The 16,007-nt window shown below is 37.2% G+C and overlaps 1 protein-coding gene across 4 annotated transcripts in view; it reads left to right on the top strand.

The window, feature by feature from the left end:
- GMEB2 (glucocorticoid modulatory element binding protein 2) overlaps positions 1-16,007 on the top strand; it is a 58,921-nt gene that overhangs the window by 11,113 nt on the left and 31,801 nt on the right. For 2 of the 4 annotated variants that reach the window (XM_020981598.2, XM_020981597.2), the window contains exons 3-5: positions 6,875-6,972; positions 8,711-8,838; positions 14,426-14,529. In XM_020981598.2, the coding sequence (XP_020837257.1) occupies positions 6,875-6,972; positions 8,711-8,838; positions 14,426-14,529 (330 nt within the window). Of the gene's footprint in view, positions 1-6,562; positions 6,739-6,874; positions 6,973-8,710; positions 8,839-14,425; positions 14,530-16,007 lie in introns of those variants that run through there. The other 2 variants (XM_078149897.1, XM_020981599.2) reach the window with 2 other exon arrangements.

Genomic DNA, 16,007 nt, shown 5'->3' with positions numbered 1-16,007 from the left:
AAGCAAATGTTTTTCACTTCTCTCTTTGTCCTATTTCTTGTGTGTATAATTCCAAAGAACTGTTCTTTATTTATTAGACATTCGTAAAGTCATAGAACTAGAGTTGGAAGAAATATTGTGAGTCATCTAGTTCAAGTCTCTATTTACAAATGAGGAAACTGAGTCACACAAAAGTTGGAAATTGTCCAAGGTCATATAGGTGGTAAATGATAGAGCTGAGATTCAAACTGAGATCCTTTGACTCAAAGTTCATCATTCATTTCACTGTGTCACAGAAGGGAAAGCAGATCTGTGCATTCCACTTTGAGCAGGAATCGATACTTGGGGCAACTAAGGTAGATTATTTAAAGGGCCTAAAAATAGTTTGTTTTTGTTTCTGTTGGAATTTCCTATTTATCCAGCCCCTCACAGAGGTTTGATTGAGTTTGAAATTTGTTTTAAAAGAGCAAAAACAAACCAATTACTTTGTGAGCACTGGATCTCTTCTCTTTCCTTGTTTGTTGGGTGTTTTTCTGGGGGAAATTTCCCCATTAATGAAATTCTAGTAGTGCTTTTTCTCCTCTCCATTGTTTTGTATTGGCATCTAGCTGATTTCTTTTGGGTGAAAATGTGTACTGCTGAGGATGAAACATATTTTATGTGGCTTTTTTTTCCTTTCCGTTTTCTCTTACTAGAATGGACAGTTATTCTGCTTCCTCTCAGGAGAGGAAGGGGAAACAACAAATTGCCATGCTTGGTTTTATAATGTCTCCTTGAGCATCTGTTTGAAGAAATACTTCATGGCACTTTTCTTTCTCAGCAGTATATGTCAGCCTTTGCTTTAAAGTTTATGATCTCCAAGGCTTCTCTATTCCTAAATGCAAATTTTAGTGAATTAGACTTTCTTTAGCTGTGATTAGTATGAAGTATTACAGCAGTGATCATTTTCCATGTAGAAGCCATCTTTCATAAATTCAATTGATGGAGCTGGTAGGAGACTTGGGAAATTGTCGAGTCCAACACTCACTTCATTTTGCTGATGAGTAAATTGAGGCCCAGAGAGTTTAAGTGATTTGTCCAAGATGACACAGCTAGCAGGTAGAAGAGTTGGAGTTTAAACTTGGGTCCTCAGACTCTGAATCTGGCTCTCTTTCTACCATGCCATCCAGCTTCCACACTGTTCTGTCAACTACCTTATTTATTTAATTGAGCTTGACAAATTGCCCCTGAAGAAAAGTTATGAATAAATCAATGGAGTTTCACATTTCTTAATATGAACAATGGAAAGAGTATTGGGTAAGCTTGAGAGTATTCTGGGCTTAGTTTTCACTTTGACCTCTCTGAACGTCAGCTCTATATCATGTGTAAAATAATATCTGCCCAATTTACCTCACAGGGAGTGGTACAGATTAAGTGAGATATAAAGTGCTTTGTATTCTCTAAAAATGTAAATTGTTATTTTTAATAGTTAAATCACCTAAATAAAGGTGTGAGAAAGATTCACATTGCCACCTGCACTATGCACATGTGTCCACTAAAGCATGGTGATTTTTATACTGGTTGACCCTGGAAGTAAGCAGCACCTGACTTGCACTGAGGTGAAGGTACTTTTAAACTTTTTTTTAACTTTATTTTGCTATCACTAGTTCCATCATGATAACGTTATTTCATGTGGCTTAAAAGTTTAGAAAGTATTTGTGAAGGTGCAAAGTGCAAACCTCTATTTTACAGATGAGGAAATTGAGGCTCAAAGAGGTAAAGCAGCAAAACAAGGTATGAAACGTGGGTCTTCTGACTCATTTGTCATAGATTTAGGGCGGTAAATGGCCTTAGAGGCCATTGTGTGTGGGCTGTCTCCTTATTTTTAGTGGAGAAAACTGAGGCACAAAGACCTTTCCAGGGTCACATAACTGGTAGGTGTTTGAGGTGGGATTTGAACCCAGGTCTTCCCAATTTTAAGTCCATTGTTCTGTGTATGTTCTGTGTATGTTCTATGTACTACCTCTAAGACCAGAGCATTTTTTCTTCTTCTTTTCTCATACCTTTTCAAGATGCTTTTCCTCCCCACTGCTAGTCCTTTCCTTTGAGATTATTTTCCATTTATACTGTACAGAGTTCATATGTTCATAGTTGTTTGCATGTTATCTCCTCCATTAGAATAAAATCCTTGAGGGCAGTGACCATATTTTTGCCTTTCTTTATGTTTCAGCCCTTAGCACAATGTGTTAACACATAGTAAGTGCTTAATAAATGCTTGGTGACTGACTTCCAGTCTGGCTTCTGACCTGATCATTCAACTGAATGAACTCTTTACAATGTTACCATTGACCTCTTAATTTCCAAATGTGGTGGTCTTTTCCCAGTTCTCAGTCTTCTCCTCCTCTTTGTAGCATTTAACACTGTTGAACATCTACCTCCTCCTGGATACTTCATCTTCTCTGGGTTTTTGTGACTATATTCTCTTTTGGTTTTCCTATTTGACCTCTTTTTCTCAGTCTTCTTTGTTAGCTCATCATTCATATCGTAGTGGATATACCTTTGGGCTCTGTCCTGGGTCCTCATCTCTATACGCTTCTATGGTTTTAGGATTATCTTTATGCATGTGACTCCAGTTTGTGTATATTCAACCCTCATCTTTCCCGTGAGTTCTAGTCATATATCACCAATTGGCTATTAGACATCTCAAGTTAGATGTCCTGAGGACATTTTCAATTCAGTATGTGCAAAACTGAACTTTCCCTTCGAAGCCATCCTTCTTTCTAGCTAACGTGTTTTTGTTAAGGGTGCCACAACCCTTCTAGCCTCCCAGGTTCACCATCTTGGTATTATTATTAATGTCTCACTCCCCCTCACCCCACTTAACTGGTCTGTTGTCTGGTCTGTCTGAATGTTTTGGCCTTCACAACTTCTCTTACCTCTTCTCCACTCACACAGCCACCACCTTAGTTTAGGCTTTCATCACCACTCACCCAGACTGTTGTACTGTCCTCTTGCTTCAGGTCCTTCCCCATTTAAATGAATCCTTTACTCAGCTGCCCGAGTGATTGTCTGTCAGTGCAGCTCTGGTCATAAACTCCAGTATGCTGCCCCTATTGCTTCTAGAATCAGATGCGGACTCCTCTGTTTGGTATTTAGGCATTTAAAGCCTTTCACAGCCCTGTCACAATCTACTTTTCTGGTCTTATTATACATTAATCTGCTTCCCAAATTGGCCATCTTGGTGTAACACACACACATGCAGACGTAGACACCTATGTGGCTCTCTGTCTCTAGTCTCCTAGATTCTGCATGGTGCCTTTCTTGATGGTTCCTCCCTCTCTTACCTCCCTAAACTACTAAATACTTTGTATTTTTTTTTAACAGTTTATAATTTCATCTGTATAAGGGCAGCTAGGTGGCAATAGATAGAATTCTGGGCCTGAAGTCAGGAAAGCTTGTCTTCCTGAATTCAATTAGTATCTCATGCACTTACTAGCTTTGTGACCCTGGGCAAGTCACTGAACCCTGTTTGAGCTGGAGAAGGAAATGGCAAACCACTCCACTATCTTTGCCAAGAAAACCCCGAAAGACTTATGATGAAAAATGCTATCCATCCCTAGAGTCTGCATACAAATCGATGCATACTTTTTTTTTTACTTTCTTCATTGGAGTGGGGGGGTGTTGGTCTGTGTTTTCTTTTACAATATGACTAATATGGAAATATATTTTTAATGACTATAACTGTATAACCTATGTTAAATTGCTTGCCTTATTGAGGGGGCGGAGAGTGAGGAAGAGAATTTGGAATTCAAAATTTTTTAAATTAATCTTAAAAGTTGTTTTTACATGCAATTAGGGAAAAATAAATACTAAAAAAAAGAAAACCCCAAATTGGGTCAAGGAGAGTAGGACACTACTGAAAAACAACAAATAAGTAGTGCATGTGAGGAACTCTATCAAAGCATATAAATACCTACTCTTCAATTTAGCCTTAAAGAGTTGCCTGGGGCACTAAGAAGTAAGATGACCTGCCCAAGAAGTAGTATTTGAATCTACTATGGAACTTGCATTCTGGTCTTCCCAACTTCAGGGTCAGGCATACCTGACACCTAGTAGGTACTTAAGAAATGCTTATTGTCTGATTGATTACATCATACTCCCTTTCCCTGGTTTTTATCTGCCTTCAGATTCTAGACACATTTAGAAACATGTTACTTAGTGAGAGTGGGGAAGAAAATCCTAGGGCTATAATTTCATAATATCACCTCAAAGCCTTGATCCTGAACTTGAACCAGACAGTGAATCATATTAATATAATCAATCCTGAGTGCTAATGAGCAGATTTTAAGCTTGCATTTTTAATAAACTCTACTTTCTGACCTGGTTTAAAATAGAACAAAACTTTGAAATTTTGGAAAGTAGTTAATTATCCCTTTTTAGTACAGAACCCTGTGGCACAGAAGGGTGGCTGCCATAGTAATTAATTTAGGTCCTTGACTGGAATAGGTTGTTAATGGCCCTTAGGATGGACAGAAAAATCTTAAGCAAGATGCTCTTCATTGCCAGATATAATCTTTAATGGAGTCTTCATGCCCATTCTGCTCTGCAGAAGGAACCTTAGAATTTACAGGGAGAGAATGCCTACCCTGCAGGGCTATGAGAAAAGTGCATCTTAAACCTTAAAGCACCATGTAACAGAGTTGTTATTAGTCACAAGGGGGTTTGTGCCTGTGGCAGCTTCCTTTTGAATGATGTCAGCCAAAGACAGAAAGTCTTAAAGTATGTATGCTCTGCCCTCTAGCCTGAGTATTATAAATACACATATTTCAGAAACAAGGAAATGCTCATGTGATCAACAGAAACCCTGGGGCAGACAGTTTACCTGTGGAGGCCATGAAAAATACCTGGGGCTTTTTACATGTGGTCAGATAGACATTAACCTTTTCTGTACCCCTCACATATTTACCATATTCTGTTTTTATTATAAAGGGTGTGCTAAATAGCTTAAACTGCACTAAGACTTTTGGATACCCTGTATTTTTATGTGTACATATCTCCCCACCCTTACTGCATTTTACAGGCATTCTTGAGGGCAATCAATAAGAATACTTTATTTATCTTTGTAACCTCCAGTTCCTGGCACAGCTTATTTTTGCTGTTTATTGAACAAATGATGCTCCTAGTAGCATACTATGAGATCCTCTCCATAGGCTTGTGTGGATTTGTATTGATTGAGAGATATTTTCATTTGTTGGGACTGATAGCTAGTATTTATGTCAATCATTAGTGATAGTCTTTGACCTTGAAATAGAATGCAGTTCACTGGCCCAGAGTGGGTCCAAATGTCTCTTCTTTGTCTCTTCAGCATAATATACTCTATGTTTTTGCCAAACTGGACTACTTACCTCTTCCACCTCTTTGCTTTGGAACAGGCTGTCTGTCCCCGATGCCTGGTTTGTTCTCCTTCCTCATTGCTATCTCATAGAATCCAACATTACAATGTAATTAACTCCTGAGAGCAGAGAGCATTTCATTTTTGTGATTATATACCTAGTGTAGTAGACAGTCATAGCACAGTGCCTGATAGTAGTAAGTGCTTAATAAATGCTTATTGACTGACTAACTTAATAAATACTTACTGAATTAAATTATGTTCCAGCCAACACAGCTTAAGTAACAGTGCTTATGGATGTAGCAGTGGTAGACAGAACCAGAGCATTTCAGTGAGATGATTTCTAGTCAGAATTTAGCTATGCTAAGGAAGTTTAAGTATTTTGAGTTTTTAATATTTGTTTATTATTATTGTTGTTGTTGTTGTTATGCTGTGTTGATTACCTGAAAGCTATTGTCTTCCCAGGGCTTCAGTTTCCGGAACAAAGAATAGAGTCTGATAAACCTTAAATTACAGAATTTGCATGCAGACTACAAAGGAAAAGCTTTATGTGGTCTTACGGTAACTTTTGAATACCAAATTTTTTGGAAGTTAGCTCTGGAACTATGATTAGTTGATTTTAATGATTCACTAAATATTACTATACATTTTTTTCTTATATATTTGTTGTTTTCAGTCCTGTCTATTTATGATCCTATTTGGAGTTTTCTTGGCAGAGATACTAGAGTGGTTTGCCATTTCCTTCTACAGCTTATTTTACTGATGAGGAAACTAAGGCAAACGTGATGAAGTGACTTAGTAGGGTCACACAGCTGGTGTCTGAGGCTGGATTTGACCTCAGGAAGATGAGTCTGCCTGATTCCAGGCCTGGCATTCTATCTACTGTGCTACCTAGTCACACATGTAATGCTTCTTAGCATTCAGGATTTTTTTTTTTAGGACTGTAGGGATCCATGACTTTATTTAATTGTAGGGCAACTATCCTGGTCATCCCTTCCTTGTGATGCTAAATAAGGACAAGTAGTTGTTTGACTGAAAACAAGAGAATATTAGAAGTGATTATCTGTAAAATTAAGGATAAAGTAATTTCTAAGGTCCCTTCCAACTCTTAATATTCTGTGATCTCTACTTATTTCTTGTTAGAGAGCACAAACCAGAAGTGCATTAATTATCGTCAGTTCAGCATGGGACATCCTGTTAAAAGAGAAAAGTGATCTTAACATTTAACAGGTAAAAAAAGTCAGTCAGCCAGTAGGCACAGACCAAGTGTTTAATATGTGCTAGGCACTGTGCTAAGAGGGGCATAAAAGGAAAGGCTGGAGCATAGGTCTCCCTCGAGTTTGAATTCTAGTGGAGGAGATGGCGTGGAAAATAACTAACAAGATATAGTGAGTAATGAAAGGCAATCTCAAAGGAAGCTTTGAGCTCTATTCTAGGGAAATAACTATTCAGATTAGACTGTACACTAAAGTTCAGTAGTTTTGATATGTATACTAATTTTTAAAATTTTAATTGCTTTATCAGAGGAGACCTTACAGAAGACAACATGGAAACAGAAAATGCAGCAGCTGCAGCTGCAGCTGCTTTCACAGCTTCTTCACAGCTGAAGGAAGCAGTATTAGGTAGGAAACATGCAAAGCATTTCTTTTTTCATCACTTATTCTCATTACTCTACCTCAGAATATTTTAAAGGACTATGTTTGCCTTTTATCGATATTTGACATTATTCTCTAACTTAGAAGACCTATTTTACTTTTTGAAGAGACTATAGGCTGTCATTTTTAATGAATTTTCTTTTTTTTTTTACATCTATTGTAGTAGTCTTAATTTTGTCTTAAACTAGATTATCTCTAATGTCATTCTAGCTTTAAAATTCTGGGTCTGTAATTACATCTCTGCTATTAATTTGTCTGGTGAAGATAGAGCTTATCACGGCACTTTGCTGCCCTCTTCTGTTTCATTCTTTTACTATTAGTTTGTTCATTTGAGTACTTTATCAGGATTTATTGTTATGATTGTGTTGATAACTCACAACCAAAAACTTTTTACAGAAAATGTTAGTAGATATTTTTATAACAATTTTAATATTTTTCTTTCCACAAAATTAAAAATCTCATAATCATTGAAAACAGTATAAGGAAATTTCAGTATAATTGTTTTATTTGTTTGTTTGGTTTTTGGTTTTAGGCAGTTGGGGTTAAGTGACTTGCCTGGGGTCACACAGCTAGTAAGTGTCAAATGTTTGGTCTGAAGCCAGATTTGAACCCAGGTCCTCCCGACTTCAGGGTCGGCACTCTATCCACTGCGCCATGTAGCTGCCTCAATATAATTGTTTTAAATAAAACTTGACTTTACCTCCTAAAGGGATTCTTCAGCTTCTGGACTTTTGACTTTGCTAAATTGGTGGCCATTTCATGGATATCTGTTAGGTTTATCAGCAGCCCAGAAGCTGATTTGTATATTGATTGTTTGGAAGTTAGATCACAATTTCCCATAGAAATACTGTGTTGGGTGGTAGATAGGTTAGCAGGCTAATTTATATTGTAGCCTATGTTGTAGCTGAACTATTGTGGCAATAATTTAAGCTACATCTTTGATTAAATGGTTTTTGCTAAACCAGACTACTTGACTTTGCCCAGCTTCATCCTGTCATTTCCTTCTCTGCTTTAGCACATGCTGTCTTCCATGGCTGGAACACACTCCTTCCATCTGTTGAAATTCTTCTTTTCCTTTACGACCCAGTGTGGGTGACACCACCTCCATAGAATCTTCTCAGATACCCTCTAGCTATGAAGTAATCATCCCTTATTCGTATTTCTCATACCATTCTATTATGACTTTTCCTATGGGCTTAGGCTACTTTTGCATGTGGATTTTTTTAATAGTTATCTAAATGTTTGTTTTATTCCAGTGTAGATTATAAATTTTTTGAGGGTAGGTCTTATCTTTGTCTCCCTAAGGTCCAAAACATTACATAGCACATGGTAGGTGCTTAATAAGTGTTTGTTGAATTGAATTGAAATATACTGTGATGGGTTAGCCTGAGAACTTTGCCACCACTTGCCAGCATTATTTCTATGGGAGATGATTTTTGGATTGCCAAACTGGAATTCAGGATGTTGAAAACACATTTGCTCTATAGTAATAGCAAAAGGGAGTCCTTTACTCTTGTCTCTTTTTCCTCCCTGAAGTATAATAGATGTTTATAAATTAAGTGTCCTGTTTCAGGAATTGCCTATAGCTGAATTTTCAATTTGTAGGTAATTAGTTGTGCTTTCTGCATTTGCAGAAAACAGTACTGAGAGATTATAATTGATTTTCTTTTCTTTCCTTCTTCCTATCTGTATACCTTGTGAGAAGTGAAGATGGCTGAAGAGGAGGAGAGTTTGGAGACTGAGATTGTTTACCCCATCACCTGTGGAGATAGTAAAGCCAACTTGATATGGAGGAAGTTTGTATGTCCTGGCATTAATGTCAAGTGTGTTCAGGTGAGGATATATAACATTTTTCTGGTTTTGAGAGAGATTGAAGGAAGGAAGACAGATCTTATTTTTGAGTGGGAAGGCTAGTGGTGATAATACATTTCTGAGCATAAACTAGAACTTATATACTATCATGAGTTACAATTAACTTTCAGTTGAAAAATTAAAGAGGATTAAAATGTAACCTCTTATGTCATGGAATTAAGCTCTTCCTGTAACTAGTAGGTTTTAGGGATTAGAAGGTACACATTCCACCCAGGTGACAATATTAGGATTGCCTTATGATATCTGGGTGATTAAATCAACAAGAATTTATTAAGTGCTTATTATGGGCCAGGAACTGTGTTAAGTGCTAGGCATACAGAAAAAAGGCAAAAATAGTCTTTGCCCTCAGGGAACTTACATTTTAAAGGCAGGGGTGGGGGAAAGGGAGACAACGTGTATATCAATATAGGCACATATAAGGTCTATATTTTGAAAGACTACAAGAGGAAGCTATGAGTGGGAATTTTGTCTTGAAGTTGTTAGATATTTCAAGCCCTCTGTACATTGACTCTTTTTTTTTGGTTTTTGTTGTTTTTTAGGCAGTGGGGTTAAGTGACTTGCCTAGGGTCACACAGCTAGTAAGTGTTATGTGTCTGAGGTCAGATTTGAACTCAGGTCCTCCTGAATCCCGAGCCAGTGCTCTATCCACTGCACCACCTAGCTGCCCCTGTACATTGACTTTCAGTATCTTCTCCATTTACCCACCAATTAAAAGAATATTTAACACTTTGTCAACTAAATTTTCTTAGGAAAATCTTTGGAATCGTACCTACAAAGGAAACTGTTGACTAGGTTATATCTTCATTTGTCAGCAAGGCATGAGATTTTATTATTGCTTCATTTATGATCTTTCACCATTCATTTAGTCAACAAATTAATTCAGCAAATACCAAATGGCTACTGTGTGCAGAGTATATGTATTCCCAGTTGTTTTTATGGGGCCTAGGTAGAGGTTTACCACTTTTAAGATTGTAAAGCTCTTTAAGAAAAAAAAATTGGATTTTGAAATATGAATCGTATATAGAAGACTATTCTAAGAAAATAACCTTTAAAGGCATTGGATGTTTTACAAATATTTCTGCTAAACACACAAGACGATCTTTTTTGGTTATCTTATAGATGTAACAGAGAGTTTACAGTCACATGTAATGGTGGCATGAAATTCTAATCTCTACTGTAGGTAAAAGTAATTGGTTCCTCTGATCAACAGGACCAATAGCTACTAGAAGCAGAAAAGGATAATTAAAGATGAGAAGTGGAAAGCAAGACACTTTTCCACAAATCATTCTTAGCCCAAATTCTGTTAGGAAATTGTCCACAGAATCTTCCTCCTTGGAGCATAGGTTCTTGTAAGCAAAGCAAGGATCAGAGCTCTTTTTTCTTTGTCTGCCAAGATCCAGTGACTCATCCCCAGTTTTTTACTTTTTTATTTTTTGCTTCCTAAATTTGACTATTTAGCCCTAACAATTGTTTGTTGATTCAAGATCATAATTATAAAGTCTATTTTATTAGAGGGAGGGCCTCTCTATTTACCATCTGGATATCGTGGTTTCTTTAGCTTTTTTCTCCCTACTTAAGTCCATCTTATGTACTGTAGGCGAGATATAATTGTACAGTTTGTCATAACCACTGTTGAATTTCTTCAGTGGGCATCCTGCCACCTAACAGATCAAGCAAGCATCAATCTTTATCTTATGTTCCCAGGATACTCCATATACTTGTCTTATTCTAACTGCAGCTGCTTTCTGCTGTTGTAACCAGATCAACCTACATGTCATCCTCTATTCTTTCTGCTACATCTAATGTTTTATCTAAACTGCCCTCTATGTTTAGACTAGGTTGCCATGCTATATCATCCTGGGTTTTTTTTGCATACCATACTTATAATCCATCCCCTTTAGGAAGCCTTCTCTTATTAACCTATGTGTACCTCATACCCTATCTCAAACTGTGGGCTCCACCTAACCCTTTCTTTTGTATAAGTGTTAATATGTGTTTGTAGATTTTTTTTTGTTTATCCTACCAGAGATGACAAATTGAGCTTGCAAAACTCCTGAGTGCCAAAGCAGATTAAAATGTAATTAGGAAATGTTTAACAAAATAAACAAAAATATAATATAACATTAATAATGTTAACTTCTGGTTTTCTAAGTCAACATGTGGTCCAGAAAGATCTGTTTCTGTTTGAATTTGACACCACTGATATAGACAATACCTTTTTCTAGTCACCCATATTATATATGTTTAGACTTTTAGGATTTGGCATTAAATTATAAATTCCTTGAGGGTGGTGACTATTATCTAAATAGATATAGTCACCACCCTCAAGGAATTTATAATCTAATATGGATTCACATACAGAGTTTATCTGTTTGTCTATCTATTTATATCCATTTATATGTTGTCTAGTATCTTCTGTGGCTTCTTCTTTGACTCTTCTTCCCAACCCCTTAAAGTGATGGCTTCCCAGGAGTTCTGTTTTCCTTCTGAATGCTCTTCCCTCAGCAGTTTCATCTACTCTCACAGCTTCAATTCTTAACTTTATTTTGATGACTTCCAAATTTCTATCCCTAGAACTAATTTCTCTCCTGAACTCCAGAGGGATATCTCCAACCTCAGTATGCTGGTAGTACTTCCAACTCGACATACTCAAAATAAAGCATACCTTTTCCCTGAAGCTGACTCCTCATTCTCACTTCTCAGTTTCTGTCAGTGGCACTGCCATTTATCCACTCATCCATGCTCAAAATCTCCATGTTATCTTTGATTCTTTCTTCTCCCTCACCATTCATAGCCAGTCAGTTCCCAATTCCTATCAATTCTACCATTTCAGTCAGCTTTAGGACTTCCTTTTCTGTTCTCACTGATGTCATCCTAATATAGACCCTTATTGCCCTCTCAACGGACTACTGATTCTTGATGGTGTTCCTTCTGACATTCCTCCTCCTCCCTCATCCATCCTTCATACTACTGCCAGAGTAATCTTTCTTATGTAAACATAATTCGTAAAGTTTTGCTTTAATGCTATCTTGTGTTGTGGAAGACACTCTAATTTCTTTTCTGAGGCTATACCAGCAAAGTACAAGCCCTGGCAGGTCATACCAAGTTGGAATGATGTAAAATATAGGCCTTAAAACATTTATCTGTAATCTCAGGAGCAATCTAAGTACAGTGACTTATAACCAGTATGTTGTTCACTAAATGATGATTATTTGACCGTGGCAACTCATGAAACAGGTCAAAATCCAAAATGGCTCTTATTCCTTTGTGTCTCCCTTCTACATCTTCAGTGGTGGAGGAGGGGGCAGAGGATGTTACCTAGTTTTTAGGCTGTCTCTGAGCTTTAACTGTTTGGTGAATTGATATGCCACTAAATTGTGTTTATAAAGTCAGTTTCAGTACAAATGAAACCAGTATACAAAAGGAAATTGCAGCTAAATGGAAGGTGGCTTCACAAGCTGTTCTTGAAAGGCAATTAAAGAAGTTAGCTGAGTTGGTTTCATTGTGTACTCAAGGATAACAAGAAACTCTTTTTCAGAGAACAGTTGGCTATTTTACATTTGCAGCATTCATGATGAAAGTAGGTAAGGGTAGCTTATAAACCATCATCTATTGCAGAGGATTAAAAAGTAGAGAAATTCTACAAGTAATACAGCAGGTTCCACCAAACCATATTAACATATACTTAGTTACTCCAGTGTGAAGGTGAGTACACAGAAGTATAAACATTATGTTGGGAACATAATGATCCAGGATAAGAAATGAAATCAAAAGCTTATATATTATTCAGAAGGTTGTATTATGAGTAATTTCTTTCTGCCATCACAAAAAAAATCAGCTGTATATACATATTTATTTATTTTTTTGGCTAGGCAGTGGGTTAAGTGACTTGCCTAGGGTCACACAGCTGGTAAGTGTTATGTGTCTGAGGCCGATTTGAATTCAGGTCCTCCTGACTACAGGGCTGGTGCTCTATCCACTGTGCCACCTAGCTGCCCCCAGCTAAGTATATTTTAACAGACCAATTTGGTTACTCTAGGAGTCATTTCAGAATCAGACATCTATATATTGATTGATTTAAAAGGCAAAAATATTAAATTATAAGAAAAAATAAAGATGAGAAACTGAATGCTGTTATAATGACACATTTAAATGAGATGTTGACTTTGAAAATGGGAAGTAGACAAAAATAAAGACATTGATTGTGATTATTGCCTTTTCTTAAACTTTAACTAGGAGACCAAAAGAACCTAGAAACTGCCTTAGCCAGCAAACAATTTCCTTGCCAAGTGGAGAGACATGGTAGCCAAGGTAACAACAGTTTAGAATACAAGCTCAATTGTAAAACATTGAGGAGAAGGATGGAACATTTTGAGCAATGCTATACAACAGTGAAAAGCAGTAGAAGGAAAACAAGTCCTCAGAAAGCTGGGCATGAAATCCAGCTAAGCCAGATTATTCCAAAGGCATTTATAGATTAAATCAGAAAGACATATAGAAATAAAATGGGTTAGAGCATTTCTATAGTAGTTTATTCTTTTCACTGAAGGAAGTGTTGTGACCTTTCTAATTTTACCTTACTCAACTCACTTCTGTATGTATTGTGCTTCATCCAAACTGGATTACATGAAATTTCTTATTTATAGCCAGTATTTTCTTGTGCCTGGAGTACCTCTGCCACCATCTCTCCCTTTTGGAGTAATCCTCATCTTTCAAGATCCAGCTTAAATGTCAATGTTTCTAGGATATCTCCCCCTAATTTCCAAAGTTGGAGTGCATCAGTACATCAAGGACCTTGGTATGGGAACTCCCTCCATTAAGGCAGATTCCAATCTATATATAATATTATAGTTTAAGTTGCCTGAGGATCAGAGAGGTTAAATGACTTGCTTGTGGAAAATCAGCTAGTTAAGTGGAAGAGGCAAAATTTGAACCTAGTTCTTCCTAACTCTCAAGGTAAAATGCCATCTCTAGCCTCTGCTACCTTTTATTTCCATGGAAATCTTCTACTGTCTCTTAGCTCGCTTCCTATTAGCCAATCATTTGTTTTCATCAACTTCAGACTTTTTGAATAATCAGGTTTATCCCTAAAATCATGCCAAATCCTGATAGAACCAAAGATTTTGCCTGATATAATAACTTCTGACATTCTACGCAGTGAACATTATTTATTACTAGAAGATTGCTATGTAGCAAATGATCCTAAATTTCCTACATTCTTGCATATTACTTCGTACCTATCTTACCCTCTTGTTATAATTTATTCTACACTATTGTAGCTTTAGATTTGTTGAATAGCTTTTCATATTTATGTATCACACACAGATTGTAAGCCCCATGAGGGCAAGGATTGCTTCTTAATTTTCTTTGTATCTCCTCCAGTATCTAGCATTGTACTTTGCACATAAGAAGCACATAATAAGTGGTGAATGTAATGAATGTATAAATTCCTAGAAATGTTTGGATACTCGGTAGAGTTTTGCTAATGATGATGCAGTCAGAATTTTACACTTGGCTACTGATTGTTTTGTTTTTCTTTCTTCTTCAGTATGATGAGCATGTGATCAGCCCTAAGGAGTTTGTCCACTTGGCTGGCAAGTCAACTCTGAAGGACTGGAAAAGAGCAATTCGCATGAATGGGATCATGCTCAGGTCAGCCTATTTGGTAGCAAGTACCTGGATGACAATATAGCCTCCCTCTTTTAAGGAGAATCTTAGACTGAGCAATGGTTCTGATCCAGAAGTTGAGCTGATGAGTCATTGCAACCTTAATCATCCACATTTATTATTATAATTATCATCAGATATACCCAGAGTAAGCAGCCCGGTTGCCAGGGCCAAAGCTTCCCCTCTATATTTGCTCATTTGCATCTGGGTAAGCCCTTTAATGCTAAGTTATCAATATTCATTCCTGGTGACAGGAACCAGGAATTTTCTCTCCATTTAAAAAAAAAGCCAAACAAACCTTTAGTAGTGGGTAATTTTTCCTGCTCAGAATGTTAAAAGTTAGTAGTTCAGCTAAAATCCTCAACTATTCTGGAATTGGTCTTGGTCTTTGTCATGAGGCTACTTGTCCAAAAATTTTGCAGTTGACTTAAGGACAGGGGACTAGTTAGCAGGAGGGAAGATCATGGAAGATTTGGATAATTGGAGATAATGAGTGAGGCTAAGTCCATAGTTAAACAAGCACAGAGAGAAGATGAGGAAGAGAGAAATCTCTGCTTTAGAATTTCAGAGAACCCCTTTATAAGCTTTTCAGTTTTTCTTTCTCCACTCTGTTTAGGAGGCCAGTATATATCATTTGCCTGATTTTTCCTACACACCTGTATAAATAATCTCCTAGCTACTCCCACTGAATCCGCCATAGCAATGAAAAGAAATTGAAACCTACTTGATAAAAGTTTTTATTTCACCTGACTTCCAGTTCGGCCTTTTCAGCTACCTACCTCCCTAAGACAGCTAGGTGGCTCAGTGGATAGAGCACCAGAGTCTGGAGTCAGGAAGAACTGAGTTCAGATGTGGCCTCAGGCACTTACTAGGTGTGTGACCCTGAGCAAGTCACTTCACCTCTGTCTGCCTCAATTTTCACAACAGTAGACTGGGAATGATAATGGTACCTACCTCCCAGGGTGGTTGTGAGGATCAAATGAAATAATATTTGTAAATAAATAAATAAATGAATAAAAAGTGCTTAGCATAGTGTCTGGTGCGTAGAGGGCACTATGTAAATATTTATTCCTTCTTCTTAAGACTAATTTCTGGCTTCTAGTTCATCAGGCAGGCATTTGTGGCTCTTTTCTACATCTTTCCTTTTTCTGGCAGCTCATTCCAAAGTTAGTGGCAAAGCTGTTAGGCTCTCCTTTTCCATATTGTCTTCCTACAGGGAGTGTAAATGAAGCTTTTTCTAATCAACATTTCTTCCATGAACATCTTGCTTGAAATGTTTATAATGTTGCCCTCAAAAACTTCTCTCTTTCTTCTTTCTTCTCTCTCCACCTTCTGTCTTCTCCCTTTGCTCTTACCTCTCTCTCTTCTCTTTTTTTTCTCTTTCCATCTTTCCCCCCTCCTCCCTTTTCATTTTGGCCAAGCCCAAACTTTTGAACAACTTTTAGTAAGCTAAAAAGTTGAGT

Source organism: Phascolarctos cinereus, unplaced genomic scaffold, assembly GCF_003287225.1.
Source record: "Phascolarctos cinereus isolate Bilbo 61053 unplaced genomic scaffold, phaCin_HiC Scaffold_2;HRSCAF=192, whole genome shotgun sequence".
NCBI classification, from domain to species: Eukaryota; Metazoa; Chordata; class Mammalia; order Diprotodontia; family Phascolarctidae; genus Phascolarctos; species Phascolarctos cinereus.
Note: the sequence above shows the minus strand (reverse complement) of the source record. Positions and strands in the feature narration are given on the sequence as shown.